General features: G+C 37.0%; 1 protein-coding gene across 7 annotated transcripts in view; it reads right to left on the reverse strand.

Annotated features, from left to right (window-relative positions):
* The window catches only part of ASAP1 (ArfGAP with SH3 domain, ankyrin repeat and PH domain 1), a 167,322-nt gene that overhangs the window by 54,121 nt on the left and 94,508 nt on the right, over positions 1 to 18,693 (reverse strand). For all 7 annotated transcript variants that reach the window (XM_068672657.1, XM_068672662.1, XM_068672656.1 and 4 more), the window contains 8 exons: positions 18,133 to 18,205; positions 9,750 to 9,895; positions 5,887 to 5,961; positions 5,501 to 5,550; positions 3,787 to 3,916; positions 3,218 to 3,303; positions 2,175 to 2,250; positions 1,428 to 1,514 (listed from right to left, as the gene is read on the reverse strand). In XM_068672657.1, coding sequence (XP_068528758.1) covers positions 1,428 to 1,514; positions 2,175 to 2,250; positions 3,218 to 3,303; positions 3,787 to 3,916; positions 5,501 to 5,550; positions 5,887 to 5,961; positions 9,750 to 9,895; positions 18,133 to 18,205 — 723 coding nt within the window. The remainder of the gene's footprint in view (positions 1 to 1,427; positions 1,515 to 2,174; positions 2,251 to 3,217; positions 3,304 to 3,786; positions 3,917 to 5,500; positions 5,551 to 5,886; positions 5,962 to 9,749; positions 9,896 to 18,132; positions 18,206 to 18,693) is intronic.

The following is an 18,693-nucleotide window of genomic DNA, read 5'->3' on the forward strand; positions in this document are numbered from 1 at the left end:
GGAAACCACTATGTAAAGGTATGTCCATGTCTACCCTGGACCACTTAAGTCAGGAAAATCCTGAGCGCAACATGGCTGGAGGATGGCAGGATAAGAAAAGCATACATCCCATCACTTTGCATTTTCTCCTGAACATTCATTCTGGATCACTGCCAAGGATAGGATGCTGGGGTAGATGAAGTATTTATATGATCCACTGCAACTGTTATAGTTAATTGGGTTTACGTGGCAAGGTTTTGGTAGTAGGGGCTGCAGACATGGCCTCTGTGAGAAGAGCCCAGCAGCTGCCCCATATCAGATCAGAGCCAGCTCCAGCTGGCTCCAAAGGGACCTGCTGCTGGCCCAGAGCCGAGCCAATAAGTGATATTTGCACTTCTGTGAGAGAAGATTTAAGAAAGGCAGGAAAAAAAAAAAAAAAAAGTAGCTGGGAGGGAGGGGTGAGACCCAGCCCCGCAGCCCCCAAGGTGAGTGCAGCAGGAGGTGTTCCAGGCATGCAGCACAAGTTCCCCTGCAGCCCGTGGAGAGGCCCCTGGTGGAGCAGGCTGTCCCCCTGCAGCCCATGGGTCCCACATGGAGCAGATCTCCACGCTGCAGCCCCCCCATGGGTGGAGGAGCCCCCGGTGGAGCAGGTGGATGTGGCCTGGAGGAGGCTGTGGCCCATGGAGAGCCCCCGCAGGAGCAGGCCCCAGGGTGGAGCTGCAGCCTGTGGAGAGGAGCCCACGCAGGAGCAGGGGGTCTGGGGGGAGCTGTCAGCACCCGTGGGGGACCCGTGCTGGAGCAGTTTGCTCCTGGGGCATGGACCCATGTGGGAGCAGTTCCTGAAGAGCTGCTGCCTGTGGGCAGCCCCCGCATGCTCAGCTCAGGAAGGATGGCATCTCATGGGAGCATCCAAGGACTGACCACAGATTCCCCTGTGCCACTCAGGGTCAAAAGGTGTTTTTAGTTTACTTTTAGTTTCTCACTGCTTTGTAATAGGCAATAAATTATATTAATGTCCCTAAGCTGAGTCTATTTTGCCTATGATGATAATTACTGAGTGACCTCCCTGTCCTTATCTCAACCCTTTAGCCCTTTCCCATCATATTTTCCCCCTTTTCCCTTTGAAAAGGGGAATTGAAAGCGCAGTGGTAGTAGAGCTCAGCCGCCAGCTGACTAAAACTACCACAACTGTAAATTAAAAGATACAAATACAAAACTGTATAAAAAACATTGAATAATTTATTTTGATACACTAAAGTGAAACAGAGGATTAGTCAAGGTATTGGTTGTTGAAATGCTGTTGGACACTGTTACTTTATGAAGAATGTGATGAAACTAACTCTTCTGAATAAATTGATACACAAACTGAGAATGAATTAAACCAATTTATGAATTCAGAATTCATAAATTCACATTATCTCTGAAAATAGTACATCTAAATTATTTACCTCCTTTTGATCAAGCTGCAGAGAAGATTTTATCAAATCACGAAGAGCGGTAAGTTGTTTCTTTTCTTCATCTTGTGTCTGCTTTATCTATTGAAAGAGATTACCATTATAAACTACAAGTCGCAAGCTAAGGTAAATATACAGTTCTGTATACCCTGTTCTGTTATACTTTAATGGTTCATTACATCTAACGCAACTAAGTCACTGAAATATTAATTAACTCCAATAAGCTTCACAGATGACTTAAGGAATGGAAATACTGTTTAATCTAGACACAAACTACAATAGCAAATGGAATTATTGTAATTCCTATTATAGAATACAAAAGCACTTGGGTGACAAATGAGCTTTGACTCTACATTACTACGTGCCTTCCACAAACACCACAGGAAAGTTAATTAACCCAAACTGTGGTGGTATCATCAAGCAGCTGTACATGGGAGAAAAAGTGAAAGTGGCAGCTCAAATTGGTGCTAGTAATGTAATCAAATTCAAAGATTCCCATTTTAAACTAGGTCTATTTAAAATGCAACATTAAATCAGTAGTAGAATGACAGCTGCTTTTCATTTTAACTGTAACAACAGGATATATGTTTTAAGATAGAGACAAGATGTTTTTCTTCAGTCTAGTTATACGCATAGAATCAAATAACATAATTTATATGATACAAATATCTAAAATTTATCCATATAAACATACAAAAAAAATCAATTTTCAGACATTCAACTTTTTACTAGCAAACTTACGTTATATAAGTCAGCAGCCAACTTTTCAATATATTGTTTAAGTTTATCAGCTGTTTTCAAGCCATCTTGGAAGAAACTATAATGAAAAATACCTGTGATTCATCAGGAATACAAATAATTCATCGAATAAAGTATGTTGATTTCACCTTTTTTTTCCCCCCTCCCATTATATTAAAAACTTAACCAGCTCCATGTTCAGAAAAAAGAACACCTCTATCCCAATGTGAACGGTTTTATTATCAATCTAACCATTTTACAGCACAGATTAGACATTCCTCTAAGAGCAATATACTTTGAAAAGGCCTGAAGGTTGCATTTCAATCCAGAAATATTTAATTTACCTGGCTGAATTTAGTTTCACTATATAAAAATATGCGCCAAACAAGAATTTCATGTTAGTAAATGAAGTGGCAACACCTAAAGTACATGTAATTCTTGCCAGATAGTAATCATAAAAGTTTAACAATTAGTCTTGTAAAATGTTACAAATGCTGCACATTCAATTAAATGCACGGCTGAATTCACTAGTTAACAGTTTATTGCAGGGCATACATGCTGTTGTAGATAAACAATTCCTACTTCTATCCTCGGGCATTTATTCTAAGTTAGAAATGTGAAGGAAATCAATTGATTTTTATCACTGTGGAGCTTTTTTTTTTTTTTTTAACCCCTTCAAGGGATCAGGATTTCCTTAGGAAGCTTTAGGATTTCAAAGAAATTAATGATTTTCACAACGATTTAAAATAATTCACATGAGACCATTAAACAGAATAAACAAGCTACTTCTAAAATTCTGTTCTACCCTGCCTCAGGAACTAAAATGAACTTTGTATGCAACATGTAGTGTTTTCCTTTGACCTCTTTCTCTATCACGCTCCTCCACCAGTTACTTTTTACTCAAAGACTTCAGCCTAACAAATCAGCTGGCAGGTCACAATTGTGGTAAGAATTCCTAGTGTCACCAAAACAAATTCAGAACAATGGAAAGCAAACACCGATGTAAATTAAATATTGTAAATAAAGCTTAACAGCATTTCACTTACTTGCATTGTGCATGATAATACTTAATGAGATTTTGCAGAAGGTCCACACCTTTTTTTGTCTTGATTTCATTAACCTTAATAAGATACTGTATGGACAGTGAAAAAATATGCTGATTATCATATGCCTTACAACATTTAACTGTTTTCAAACAATAAAACATCATTTGCTCAATTAATTTATTATCTTTGTGTTCAACTTAGGTGTTAACTCAAACTATCAGTCCACCACAGTTAAGCAAAATGTAAATTAGGTAACACTTTATATGGTCATTCCTAAAAAAATTTATTCCTGAAAGCTCAACCATACACCTGAAAAATAAGAAAATACTTTTGTGGTGCATTTTCAGCCCACAAATCTTACCGTAACAATCTAAAAACAAAACAAAACAAAGAAAACCAAGTTTCAGAGTTGCTAAAGAAATTATCCTTATATTGCTGTACTATGTTACATTTAAATAACTTCCTCACTACACCCGCACTAAATGATAAAGTAGATTTCATCATATTTAAGTAAGACTCACAAAGCACTTCATGTTACAGTATCTTAATTAAAAGCTGAAACTTCTTACTTCACACATCTGTAGCTGAAATAGCCGCCTTTCCTTCTCCATTTCTTCTGCTATCTCAGCTCCTGTTATTTCCGTTCGTATCATCCCATGCTGTTTCGCATGCTCTCTTTTTTCCTTTTCAATTTTTGTACTGAAATTAGAATAGATTTTAGAGAATTTCTTCTACCATGTGATCATTTGTTTGTTTTTGTTTTCTTAAGTAGAATATTATATTAAAGAAGCCATTCTGAAGACGAGTATCCCTATGATAGTACATCCCCTCCCCCCCCTTTTTTTTAAATCCAGCAGTAACGTAAGCTTTTTTTTATATTATTATTTTTTATCCATCTATGAAGCTGCCCTTCCTCCTTTAAATCCTTTAACTACATTACCAGGGGAGTGGGAGAATCTGTATGTAATTTTTTTCTATATGATGTTCTCCATAGCTGTCATCTTTATATATTGCAATGTAAATCATACATATAAAATATGTATGTATGAAAATACTGACTCGATAAGAAAATGGCAAGATATCTTAAACAAGTTTCTCATTTCCTACAGCAGGAATTAAGAAAAGCAAGATGACAGCATGAAGTTTACCACAAACACCAAATGATATGACTTCCAGCCATTACATTTTCAGAGAAAGCCAACAGCGAAAGTCTGAAATAGCGAAATACAAATATAGAACTAAGACGCCATCCTGAGATTTTCTAATTACAGCTTTATCATGTGGCTCCCCTTATTCAGATTTCAGAGTAGTTTCTCTGCTACTGCTCTGTATTTCTCCGTACAGAGTAGAAAAATCTGAACTATTTATTTCTCCTCTTTAGCCACCCTTTTGAGAAGATAAACACTGAACCTGTGCTTCTGTGAAACATATGACAAAGCAGTGTGTGTTTTAGACTGCTGCCCCTTGTCGGGGCAGGGAAGATAGGGGATGTGTGGATTTGTGTGTTTACTGATCTCTGAACTTTAAACAATAGAAAATTCCTTATTCCTTTCATTGATATACTGAAAAAAAAAAAAAAGCAAAAATAAAGTTGTTTTTCTTTGTTCCCCTGGTTAGACGTAAGTGAAGCAAAACCTAATAACATGATTATTTTGGTATCCTCTATTTCCTTTTTTAAACAAGCAAAAAAAAAAATCAACTCCTGAGACCTCTTTAAAGCAACTGTTAAAAGATAAAGCAACTGTTGCTGCCTTGGGAGCATTCTGAACCATTTCACTAACGTTTCTGAAACTAAAGTGCTACTTGTTGCCAGCTTTCTATTTTTACAATTTATTCTTTACCCACAGACAGGTACCATAATAAGAAAATTGTATTTTTATTATTTTTTTTAAGCACAGATATTTCAGAAGTGACATTAACTTCACTAAAAATTTTGCCTCTCAAAAACGTAGTTCTGCAACATAGAATGACGTAATTTATTATTTTTTTAAACTATCAATAGATTATATCCATGTGGTTATAAGAACGTGTGAATGCCATCTGAAATCCCCACAATTATTTGCACAGTGTTCAGTATCTAAGCAATAATTACCTTCCTTACACTAAAGAAATATTGGGTACTCTTACACAAAGAAACTATTTTATTTCTATCAGTGCACATGATACTGGAAAAACACAGATTTCTTGCTCATATTCATATTTATATCTGAAGACAAAGTACATAGCTTGGGACTAGGAGGAAAGTGAATCTAGAGAGAGGGAGGAAGGTCAAGAAACACTTACAATTTGGTTTCATAATCCTTCCAGGCTTTGTCAAAAGGCTTTTTGAGGTCCTTCGGAAACAGAAAAATTTTTAAAGTTAAGGTATCAAGTCATAAATTGTAGCAAAAAACTTTCTTTTTTTTTAATAGACTCTCAAATAACTATTGAAAAAAAATCATTTCTGAACGTTGTGAATTATTGCTTTCTTGTGCATCTTACAACAAGCATTTACAGTGAAATTCTAATGAAGCATCTGAAATTGTAGCCATGGCAAATTTTTATTTTCCTCTACAAAGATACTAATGGATGCCAACATAAGAAACAATCTCATGGTGAATGGAAGAGCCAGGATGACAGCAGACCCTAAAAGCATTTCCATAAATATAAAGCTCAATTTCAACACTTACCCCTTTGACACCTTTTAAGTCTCCTTTTAAGAGAGAATCCAGCGTGAAAATAACATTGTGGCTTAAGCCCTGGAGCTGAAATGAAAAAAAAAAACAAAAAACATGACACTGCTGCTATTTAAAAGTTTATTATGATTTTATCAAACCATGAGACATGCCAACATGTCTTATAACTTCACTAATGAAGTTGCAACCATCTCAAATTTTCTAAATTAATAGGAAATGAAAGTCTGGAAAGAATTAATAAACATTCACTTGAATCAGAGAGAAAGGCTTAACAGTTAGCCTTTAGATATACAGGGTGATATAAAAACTGATTTTTAAAAAGAGCACATAGTTAAGTTCTGAAAACATATCAAGATAATCTTCAGCCTTTTTAAGCTCATAGTTGAATACTGTTTAATTATTTAGGAAGCCTGTTAGCTAGGGGAGTGGGGGAGGGAATTAATAATTTTTTTTTTGTTTGTTTTTTAAAAACTTCTTGAGTAAGAAGCAAGGACCTGCTGTGCTACAGGCAGGTAATGTGCAAGGCACACATTAATTCACCTACCAACTTAAATTGCAATGATTTCTCAGGTCTTCGACTGTTCCTAACTATTTAAACTACTTGGGAAAACTGTTCTTCTCCTTGCCTGGTGTAGAAATGTGGCATCTGCTTAGATACCCAATAGCTTGAATTTCACCCCATTAAATTACTGCCTGGTTGATTACGTATCTGTGGAAATGCTCCTGACAGCAGAAAAATCTATCACCATACTCCCATCTGAACACGTGCGGGTATGTCTGATTGCTGAAAAATCAGATCAATGCAAAGAGATGTGTATCAGTATTATTCCAGTCTAGTACCCACAAGAAAAGTGGGTTGACTCTCCTAGTCCACTGCTTCCTTCATTTCTTCCTAAATATATCTGTGAATTCTTCAACTCCTTGCTAATTTTATAGTTTCCTCTTGAGGGGAGCGGAGGGGCAGGCGCTGAGCTCTGCTCTCTGGGGACAGCGACAGGACCCGAGGGAACGGCATGGAGCTGGGACAGGGGAGGGTCAGGCTGGGGGTTAGGGAAAGGTTCTGCACCCAGAGGTGGTCGGGCACTGGGACAGGCTCCCCAGGGCAGTGGTCATGGCACTGAGCCTGCTGGAGTTCAAGAAGTGTTTGGACAATGCTCTCAGACACATGGTCTGATTTTGGGGTGGTCCTGTGTGAAGCCAGGAGCTGGATTCGACGATCCCTGTGGATCTCTTCCAACTCAGGGTATCCTATGATTCTATGATCTCAGAAATAGGACAAACAGGATGTTCTTCTTCAGTGTCGTGTAATGGTAACTCCCAGTTTCTTTTCCACTGGGCCTCAATTTCTATGCTTACGGAGAGAAAAGAGGTGAAAAGCTTTTTCGAAATTCTGCAACATTTGTAAAATAAGCTTGCTTGAGACTGGTAAATGAAGAAAATTTTGGAATAGCCAATTTTACATTCTGTCAACAAGAACTTAGGTAGATAATGTTTCATGGATCAACTGAAATAGTAAGATGTAGCCTTGAACACGTCAGGTGTGGTCAAGTTAAAGAGCCTTCTTCTTAATGATGACTACTTAAAACACCACCACCAGAAAAACAACAACAAAACAAAACAAATTAAAAATCCTGTAATTCTTGCTTACCAGGCAAAAGAAGAAAAAAATTCTGTAGAAGCCCTGCAAGAAATCCTGTGGTCCAATAGAGAGCTTCCAAGAAACGAGTTCTAGCCTCAAACTATCCAATTTAACACACATTTTAAAATACTGATTTTAATTGCATGCTAAAAGAAGCTTAAAGGAGACTAAAATGACCCAGAATGACAGAAGTCTTCAGAGAAGAAAGCAGGCCCCTGGCATATCTACTGTTCTTTAAAATTTCCAACACTGAAACAAATGAGATGATCCTGGTAATAGGATCACTAGAATTGGAATAACTAAGAATCAGCTAGAAAATTAGCTGTCATTCCTCTTTAGCTTCTTCTGGAATCTGTAAATTCATGGGAAAAATATGTTTTTTGTTTGTTTTTTTTTTTTTTAAATCAGGTATAAGATATTATGAGTTTTTTTGTTTTTTTGTTTTTTTTTTTTTTTTTTAATTAGATATAAGAATCCAAGAACAATAAATTAAACCATCAAGTTCAAAAGCAATTGAACTGATATTTCAAAGCAGTTAACTTCAGCACTCTGAAGGAACCCACCACACTCAGTGCCAAGCACAACATTCATTCAAGAAATCCTTAGACAAAGTAATGGAAATACTACCTAACAAGGGCTACAAACCAAAAGATACAGCCTCCAGCTCCAAAGTCTCAGCTGCAGATGGTTTTATGGTCACAGCACAGAAGTCAAAGCCAAGGTATTGGTTACATGGAGCTTTGACCTGACCTAAGGCAGCTGTGATTGTGCTGGGGGCTCTCAGGATTCAGAGACAGCAGCCACCAAACGCTGCAGGGGCTGGGGAAGGACCGACTCTTACGTGATTCCACCTTACACCAGCTGAAAGTCCCTGATGCAGAAATAATCAAGGACTAGAGAGAAACACGGAGTTCATTTGTGACAACATAGAACTTCAAGCTATCATTCAATTTGAATTATTTCTTAGGTGAGTAACATCATTCAATGCTAAAAAAGTAAACAAAATGAGATGTCCCCATAACGAAGTATCTGCCTGTGTCTGTAACAATGATGTCCATTTACTCGTGCCAGCCTGCACTGGTTTTGGCTGGGATAAGGTTAGTTTTCTTCACAGTAGCTGAAGAAAACCCTAGTGCTATGGTTTGGATTTGTGGTGAAAAATGATGTTGATAACACACCAATGGTTTAGCTGTTGCTGAACAGTGCTCAAAAAGAGTCACGTTTGTTTTTTTTTTTTTTCCTGTTTCTCATAATGTGGAGATGCGTATGTTAGGAGGGGATACAGCCAGGACAGCTGACCCTAACCTAACCAAAGGGAGATTTCACAAAATTACAGAATGGTTTGGATTGGAAGGGACCTTAAAGACAACTTAGTTCCATGCCCCCTGTCTTGGGCAGGGACACCTCCCGCTAGGAGGGGACTGGAAATACTTCCAGTGATGCTAAGAAAGCTCCGGAAGTTTTACAGGTGAAAGAAAGGCTGCAACATTTGCTATACCTTATATACCAAAAGACTTGGAGAGAGCCCAGCTACAAGAAAAATATAAAATTGATGCTTCCACTTTCTGAATACAATGGCAATTAAACCCATAAATTGCACATTCGCAGGAAATGGGGCTTCATTAGTTTCAGCATTCAAAGATCTGTTTGCTGTGACTGGTTTTCTTATTCATCTCTCATCAGAAGAAAAAGGCCTAATACTAATTTTAGATGAGAAAAAACTTCATTTTCATAAAAAGAAAAAAACCTTTAAATCATCTTCAAAAGCCTAGTATTTAAGCAATGGATACTTTGTATACAAGAGGGAAAATGGAGTACTAACATCAGCTAAGCATCATTCCCAAATCATTAGTTTTTTTCCAAGAGGTGAAAGTTTCTGTTTGAAGTAAGATAAAAACAACCATAACTAATGGTATTTTTAACCAGAAAGATTTGAAATCACAGAATGAGTTAGAAGTAAGGTCCACAGAATACCTTAAATCGCTTGAGAATGAAAGCTCAAGATTTCATCTTTCCTCTTAACTGCCAATTAAAAATGAAACACAGCAAATTTGTAGTAACATTCTTTCTACAGATAATCTCTACATGTAGTATTTTGTTAGTTTCCGAAAAAAAACAGAAAGTATCTTTAAAATTATCAGGAACACGAAGTACAATACATAAGAATGTACTGTACAACCTTATTTTGGAAAAAAAATTAAAAAATGAAATCTCTCACCAGGTTCTTCAGCAGCGTTGATAATTCTTTAGTAAGCGTGGAAAATTTTACAAAAGCTGTGCCAAGATCTGGATTATCCCGACTTAAAAAATTACTTCCAAATTTGTCTAACACTTGTGCATAGTTTTCTTCATTTTGAACATGATCTGCAAAGAAAAAAAAAGTCAAAAGTTTCTTGTAGACAGTATTATTTTAATATAGCTCAAAATATGCTGCAGTGTCATAAAAAACATCATTCTTTCAAAAAAAGCCACAAAATAACACATTTACTAAAAGCTATTATTTATTCATGTTTAAAATATTTAGAAGAATTAATAGGGAGACATATATGCTTCTTTTAAACCAGACACTTGAATGGGTGTGGAGTACTTGTATTAAGAAACTTCTGTGTCAGTCAATACAATAGTAAGATCAATAGAAGATCAACCAAAACAATAATATATCCTCATTTTGTGTTGGGTAAACAATTCAGAAATGTGTAAGGCGCAGACTGAAGTAGACACTTAATTGCTTGCAGCACAGAATGCTTTCACAGAACAAAAAGTCAGTGGCATCAGATATAGAACTAAGGAAAACAGATCTGAGTCTGATAGCATGTTTAAAAGAAATTTGTCCTACAGGAAAAGATTCCCTTTTAACCTGCAAAACTGTGTTATCCCCGCAGAATATATCCCACAGTATTTGGTATATAGCCAAATAGTTGTTTTAATAGCAAATTTGACATACAGAGAGGTCTGAACCAAGAAAATGAAACTGAAGCCAACCAAAACAAGAGAAATTCTAAACACAAAAATGAAAAAGAAATTCTGAATTACAGACCATTGTTCCTGACCATTGTTTCCTGCTTCTTTTACCTTCCTGTCTGGCATCTTTTCTCTTTTTTTTTTTTCTTTTCCTTACTTCCATTTTAATGTCTTTAAATAGAGAATCTACTGCTACAGCAGTTTGAGTGACTTTATCATCTCCATCTCTCTTTGAGGAATTTGTTGGTATTAGTTACATAAGCATTTAACTTTAATGAGATTCCTAGTCTAGTCTTTTGTTCCGTAAGCCACAAAGACAAAACCACAGCTATTCCAACTACTGCCTGCTCTGTGCAGTGAAAGAAATATGTATATCTAACTGTAGTTGCCAATGGGTACTGTGTTTTTCCCCAAAGGCTCTGCAAAGTTTCATTTTCTGGTTGTATTGCCTGAAACTATTTGAATCACAAGGGAAAAAGAAGAAAAGGGAAAAAAAAAACAAAACTGAAAACACCAAAAAAACAGAAAGCTATAAATTTCAAACCAGACTTAGGGATAATTTCCCACAGTGCATGGATCTACTTTGACATTAACTAAGAGCTGGTTAAGAGTTAAGGAACACTTCCAAGGTATTACAGACACAAAATAGTCCACTAAGGGTCCAACAAAAAAGTGAATCTCCTATTAGAAGACAAAAAAAAAGTAAAAACAAAACAAAAACAACCACATTGCTTATTTACCAAAAACAAACCCCAAATCCCACAGCAGACAAGTAACATTCTAACATCAGTTATTAACACTGAGGTCTTCAAACAGCCAAATATTTAATCATATGTTAATACAGTATCGTAGCTTGAACAGTACTTTTTTAGTAGGATTAAAACTGTTCCAAAAGCGTATGGTTTTGATCAAATAGGTTAGTATTAAAAGCAAGGAAAACACTATGTAAAAATAAAATATGCATTTTGTTTTGATGTAAAAGCTGTTGCATAAATATACACAGAAGGCTTGAGCTACGAAGGAGCTTTGGCTTATACAGTCCTGAGCTAATAAAGCTCAAAAGTAACCTACTGCTTTGAGGGAGAAGGAAGGGTAATTCAACAAAGTTGGTAGGAAAGCTGTTAGATCAACAAGTCCCTGTGCTTGCAGGGACAGAGTGAAGCACTTCTGACTCCAGCATATTTCCTAGCATTTCCATTTTAAACATTGTGTGTTGTTTCACAGAGCACGGACATTTTCAAGAATAATTCTCAAGGAGACTGAAAAAGAACAAGCTCAAGACTATTTCCTTTATCTGTGGAAAGGCAAAGTAATTCTGCCAGAAAAAGGAAGCAGGAAGCAGATGATTGTCCTAGAACAATATAGAGGAAACTCTCCGGAATCCCATACCACAAGTCACCTACATCTAGACATCAGGCTGATTACAGAGGTATTCCTTTTACTTTGCACGCAACAAACACACAGCATTCAACTACTGTGTACAAATAAAGCACAGAGGTTTTTGTTTTTGTTTTAATGCAAGTATCAACATAAGTCCTGTGAAAGGCATAAAAATATTTTCATTTTACTAAGATGCACTGTAGCTCTTATGTTGGCCTTAAAGACACATTGAAATTAAGTCTGTAACGTATCCTATGCTAAAAAGCAGCATATGAAAACCCAGGATGCTTAGAGCAAAGTGTTTGGAGCTCCAACTTCTCATGCAAACACAGAACTTCCCAGTGTCCTAATGTAATTTCCTTTGCATAAAGTTTTAAGTGTGTAAAGTTCGTGCATGGCTTGATGTTTACTTCCTTAGACACAAGTGGTATAGGAAGGACTTCAGTAAACCCCCCAGAGACATGAACACTGGCAGCAGTATACACAAACCATGTTTTCCTTCTCAAACTGGCTCACGTGTTCCCAATATTGTAAACAAAGCTCAATATTGTGAATATGTAACAGCCCGACATCAACCCGTTTCAGCAGCTCCCTGAGAGGTGGTACAAGGACCACAGACATTTTGGGGTGTGCTCTGCTCCCACTGACAATGGGAGCTGTAAGTCGGGTCAGGGGCTCACAAATTGTCCCCTCCCCGATGTGTCCTGGCAGGGGAGCCAGTGACTGAGCCCAGGTCTGGATCCCACTAATGCAGGTATGGAGCATTGTCTGTTAAGAGCAGGAAATAACAGACAAAATACAATGAAATTAAAGCCTTAACTCTCCTTTGTCTTAAAGGATTCTGTTCTGACCTGAACTTGTGAACACTGAAGAACAGAAAAGGAGCTAAATAATTTACAGAAGAAAAATGCATAAACACAACTCCTTCCTTTTACTGATTTGACCTAAATTATGCCTGAAGAATATATAATTTACTGAATTAGATCTGCTTATCTGTTCGAGTCTGAAAAAGAGGAATCACAACTCAGAATCAACTTGGAATTGTTTTTATGTTGCATTTATAAAAGTGCTTTGTTCTCTGGGCAGCCAAAGGAAAAATAATAAAGGTCAGAGCCAAGCTGCATTTATGAATGGAAAAACACACACATGAAAAAGACTCAGAAAGAACAAGACAGCTGGCACAGTTAAAGGGGATGGCAAAAGAAGATATTTGAAATCATAAAGCACGCTTTCTTATTTCATCCTTCAAAAAGCTGAAATGAAATGAAAAAGAGAGTAGAAAAAATCTCTGACCATTGTATTCTCATCTGTACTTGTTGATAAAGCCTTCTGGACTGAGATTACAGTATGCAAAAAAAAGGTCTCTTTCAAAGACATCTAGAGCAAGGTGCAGCTCTGGGAGTTGCAGGTTCTCCACATCACCATGCTCTTGCTCTAAGAGCACTGAGAGAAGACGAGCCATACCAGAAAGGTAAAGGACTTTTTGTATTTGTGTTCATCACTAATGGGCTCAAGCAGCTCTCTGCAAGGATTTCTTTTCAACGCTGCTTCCGAGGGCTTGTATCAAATTTAAGTGCTAACAGGAGAATTCGTAGAAGCTGCAAAACATGAACAGCAGCAAATCACTTAGACCAAGATGCAGAAAAGAAGAACATGTAAACTATATAGTTGCAAAGTAACGCCTCATATTTATAACAGCCTCAATATAACAGGAAAAATGAGACAAATCTAATAGCTGTTTTTAATAAGAGCTCCACAGAGAGCTGAGAATTCAAGTGCACACCAACAGAGCAGGAGCACCTATATATTACTCAGGCAAATTGGTAGGAATTACAGTGCAGAAAAGAACACGCAGATAAATATAAAATGCTAAACAAGAAACACAGGTTTTATATAAAGGAAATGTTATTTCACAAAACTATTTCCTCTCCCCTGCCCTCAAGGAATTGACAGGCACATAGGGAAAGGAATTCCAGGTTCAGCATCCCATTTGGATTCCTGAAAAGATCCATCCCTCACCAAAACATCCAAAGGAACTAAGCAAAGGACAACAGGGACGAGCTGCACATACAGAAATAACTGGTCAAGAAAAGATGAGGTGGGGGAAAGGAAGGAAATCAGTTACTCTTCTCTGAGGGATGTCACCAGCGAAGCCCTTTATGAAAGGGCCCACATCATTTAACAAGATATAGTGGAATAGGAAATAAGCTTCATAGAGATAAACTTTGTTGCTTTTTTTAACATACAATACTATGGGTTATTCAGGGCAATAAAAACAAAAGCTGATTCCAGATGTGAAATTAATTTGTCTAAACAGATGTTTACAACAAAAATCCCCGTACTGGAGTTTGGCATCTACCCTTCCCTTACACTCAAAGCAGAAATTGTTCCAGTTCAGCTCATCCTCATGTGAACGCACAGGAAAGCAGATGTAGCTCACCACAGAAGTCTATGATTTGATGGGCTGAACATCTGCATTAGGCAGCATAACGCACATGGGGAAGCCCCCCTAATTTTAAGAAATCATTATGTCTAGTTATACAACCAAGTCCTGGAGTAACAACGCCTCGACATTCAGCAACCAAGCAAAACAAAGCTGAGCCATGAGAAATGGTTAAGAAATATAGAGGATGCTAATCCTAAAACTAGAGGATGCAACAGAGAAGCATAAACCATCTTTGTGTATTTAAACCCTCCATACAATGCGTAGTTCCTGTCCCTGTCGCACCAAATTCTCTCTTCTTCCTTCCTCTTTAAAATGAAAATGTTACCCTGCCATTTTGGAGAAAGACAGTAAGGATGATTGAACGTATGTGACAGTTTATGTAATAAAAACAAACAAAAAAGATATTGTGGCTGACAAGGCAATCCATATCGTTCAACAGGTAGGACAGCTGACACTGAATCTAATAGGGGTTCACCTGCAAAGACTGGTCCTCTAGCACTACTCTAGCAAGTTTGGGTCTCCAAAATCCCCTACTAACTTTTATACCTCAAATTTTCCGCGGGCATTAAGAACATGGGAAAGTCCCTCAATTTCACATCAAATGATCCAAAGGAGACATGGACAGGGCCAGTCTGCTTCTCAGGGGATTTGGGGCCTGAATAGGATGCACGGGACAGCTTTGCAAAGGAGCGAGAGTGCCTTTAACCAGACTGATTCAAGGATGCGAATGCTGAAGGTTTACATGAATTTATAATGTTTTATCAATCTTTACTTAAGTCATTCCATATCTTCATAACATTGCAAGCTGTAAAGAAAAAACTAAAGTAATAAATAACCCCCCAATCCTTGGACTGTTCTGCTGTTTCTTCAAGCATCCTCTATTTATCATTGCAGGAGACCTGATGAACTGCTTGTCCCACACAGCACCTTTGATCTTGCATACCATTTCATGTTTTTATTTCTCTGTTGTTTAAATTCTTTTGACTGTATCTGGAAGTCATACTGTGGAAATAGAACTATTAGTAATAATTAAAAAAACACTACTGAAAATCTACAGCAAAACTGACTGCAATCTCCTGCTGTTAGAATTCAGACTCAATGTTATGGGGAAGCTAGTGAGAACAGATTTGCCATTAGTTCATGGAGCAGTCACATAAGATAGGTTCCTATTACATATTCCCTGTATCACGACAGAAATAAACCACAAGCTGTATATGAAAGAAGTGGTGAGAATGAGGTATCAATTTGTTATCTCTGGATTTCATAAAAAGTACTTGCCATAACAGTACATTCTGGCAGAAAAAAAAATAAATAGGAAGGGATCTTTAAGGGATTTCCACATTTCTGTGCTGGTATGATTTCATTTCCACAGGCATAGTTCCAAATCTAAATCTGACAGATGGGGGAGGGCCAAGCACAAAAAGCAAACATCTTTGGGTGACATTTAAATTCTCTTAGTAAAAGAGGAGCGTCCCTTGAGGTTCATTATTCAGCAACAAAGAGAAAACCCAACATACCACAGGGCTGGAGTGCTCGGGTATTCTGAAGAATTGCGTATGAGACATTGTACTGTGTAAATGGCACTATCCAAACGTTAACCTCAGGCAAAAACAAACAGACAAACGAAAAACACAGAAAAAATCAAACACCCACACCCCAGTACAACCCCCCAAAATTCTAGCTATGACTTTTGGTAGAGTATAAATTGCTTTACTGATCTCAAAAGAGAAGAATCTGTATTAAAGCTGAATAACCATCCGTCATCAGTCTGGCTAGAGTTCTCAAAGGAGATTAGGAAGCACAGGAGATGCAAAAAACATTTCCTACTCTAGAATTTTAGATAAGGTTTAGCAAACAATAAAGTTTTTAAACAAAACAATTTCAATTTCAAATTCTCAAAAATATAGAGGCTTCCCTCATGAAAACAGTCAGCTAAATTTTGCCCGAACAATGGGACAGAGCTCAATACATGACAATGCATTTCACAGCTGTTTCTAGCATGCTTTACATGAAGATAAACATCAGCAAAATCCACTTTCACCAGAGAAGAATAAAATAGATGCCTTAGCTATTCTCTTTGTACAAGCAGGAAAAGGGAGTTTGAGGTTTAATTAGCTCAATATTTTTATATCAACTTATACAAGCTTCCACACATATAATAAAAACTTCCACTTTTTTTTTCTCCTCTTACTAATCCTAGTTTATCAGTTACTCTATGAATTGCCTCCTGTGCACATTTTCAAATTATACTGTAGCCTATTTCCACAGCATTCTGAAGAGGGAGCTAGAGTATTAGGAACAGTATGAATTCTTCTGAAGAGAGCACTAACTTGTACTTTCAAAACAATACTTTTTAAAAAAATAAAAAAAGAACAAAAAGAAAAAAGGAGAAAAGCAGCTACCAAATTATCTGCAGTTCTTTTTAAGTACCAAGACAGACAACTGAAACCATTAACCAACCCGCTATTACTTCTACTCGATGTGACAAATTCATAACATAGCACGGCCTACTTACAAGCACTTAAAATAATATTACTTTTATAACAAAACAAACCAAACAATGGGTAAACCCAGTAACGTTTAAAACATGCGGAAAACTTGTCACATGTTCGATGATGTCCAGCAGCTTTAAAGTTCAGTAAATAGGTACTTTCATATAAAAAGAGCTGCTTGGAACATCTGAGTACTTTTAAAAGCATTAAAGTAAATACACATTTAATCAAGTACTATTCTCATTTTGTACCTGGCTTCACATCCTATTAGGAAAAAAACACTCATCAGCAGCAGAAGTTATAGAAAAGCTAATCAAAATATGATGCAAGTAGTACAACGTTAGTGATTAGCAGAAGCATGAAGAACCTACAATTCATTAAAAGCTCACACACATTCATAAACTGGAGTCAATAGGACAACAAAAACACTGCCAAAACAACACAGGAACAGTCATCTTGGTTTTAAACTAAGGCCACTAAGAAGTGTCTCTGCAAAAGGAAAATGCTTGCTAAATTCATAATTTCTGCTGGGGAACAGGAACTGGGATTTACTAAACCCCATTACTCACAACCAGATGGTTACTAGAAGGTGTACAGCTCTGCTACCATATTTGCGTTTGACTTTTTTTTTTTTTTAACCTTAAAAGAAACAGAGGTAGAAGACATTTAACACATCTTTAAAACCCAGTTTGTGTTTTGAGCTGTGTTTGATCATCATTTGTAACTGAACTCTGATTATTGATTCATACTCTAACCACCTATCCTTCCACCAAAGTCACTACTACAGCTTCAATGCAACATCAACAGCTTCTGCAAAAGTGCAAAATAATGGTAAGCCTCCACTATTTAGGCATACGAGTGAGATATGCCATTTTTATTGTGTTACTAGAAGAGAGCAAATGCTGAAGGAACAAAATACTGTAGATTTTTTTTTCCTACAAGTTTTTAACAAGTTATCCTTCTTATTTCACCTAGAAGTGTGCTCTGTATATATTCAACACAGGATACCACCTTAGGACACTGTCTTATAGCTGCTCTAGTTGAAGAAACCTGCTAGAAATTTTAAGGCAGCAGGAAAAATTTCCTCATGGAAATTCTCCTAGAGGCCTTTAGGAAGCACCAGGAGGGTGAAAGAACAGGAAAACATTGCTTCTGATTTTGCATCAAACCAAAGTAAGTTTTTAAACATTCAATCCCAACACTGGTAAACAGATAAGCATCCTACATGCTATGTACTTAAACAGCATAAGTTTTAAGACACACTTTTCAAACTTGAAATCAAATTATTAGGTTCTCATGTAGAACTGGAAACAATGTCTTACCTTGGCCCGAATTATATATTGCTTTCACAGACTTTTTTACTTTCTGTAGTGCAGTTCTGTCTTGATCCAATGCCTGTAAAAACAACAAATAAAGGAACTTTATATATTTCCTTAATCAATCAAAAGAATACACTAAAACATTTAAAAACACAAAATGTGTAGTTTCACAGGCTGGAAAAAAATTGCCAATACAACACATGCAGCCTGCAGGAAGGTCTCAGGTCATTCTGTCCCTTCAAGCTGAATTAAAGAACTGATGTGAAAATGGTCTGGAGGCAGAGAAGAGCAACAGTGACAGAACTAAAAGAAAAAAAATGTTTTAAACTATTTTAGTTTTGCAATAGGACAAAGCATTTATTCAAAATGTAACATATTTCACACAAGAAACCACCACCAAACAACCAACAGTCAGAAGCTTCTACTCTAACACTTATTGTGTCTGCTATAACTAAGCTGCTTGTGGACTCCATAGGTTGCCCCTATTAGCCCTGTTCCATCTACAGACACAAAATATATTCTCATATATAAGTATGTATACCTAACCGGGGAGAATGAGAAGAG

This window comes from Anas acuta, chromosome 2 (assembly GCF_963932015.1).
Source record: "Anas acuta chromosome 2, bAnaAcu1.1, whole genome shotgun sequence".
In the NCBI taxonomy this organism is placed as follows: domain Eukaryota; kingdom Metazoa; phylum Chordata; class Aves; order Anseriformes; family Anatidae; genus Anas; species Anas acuta.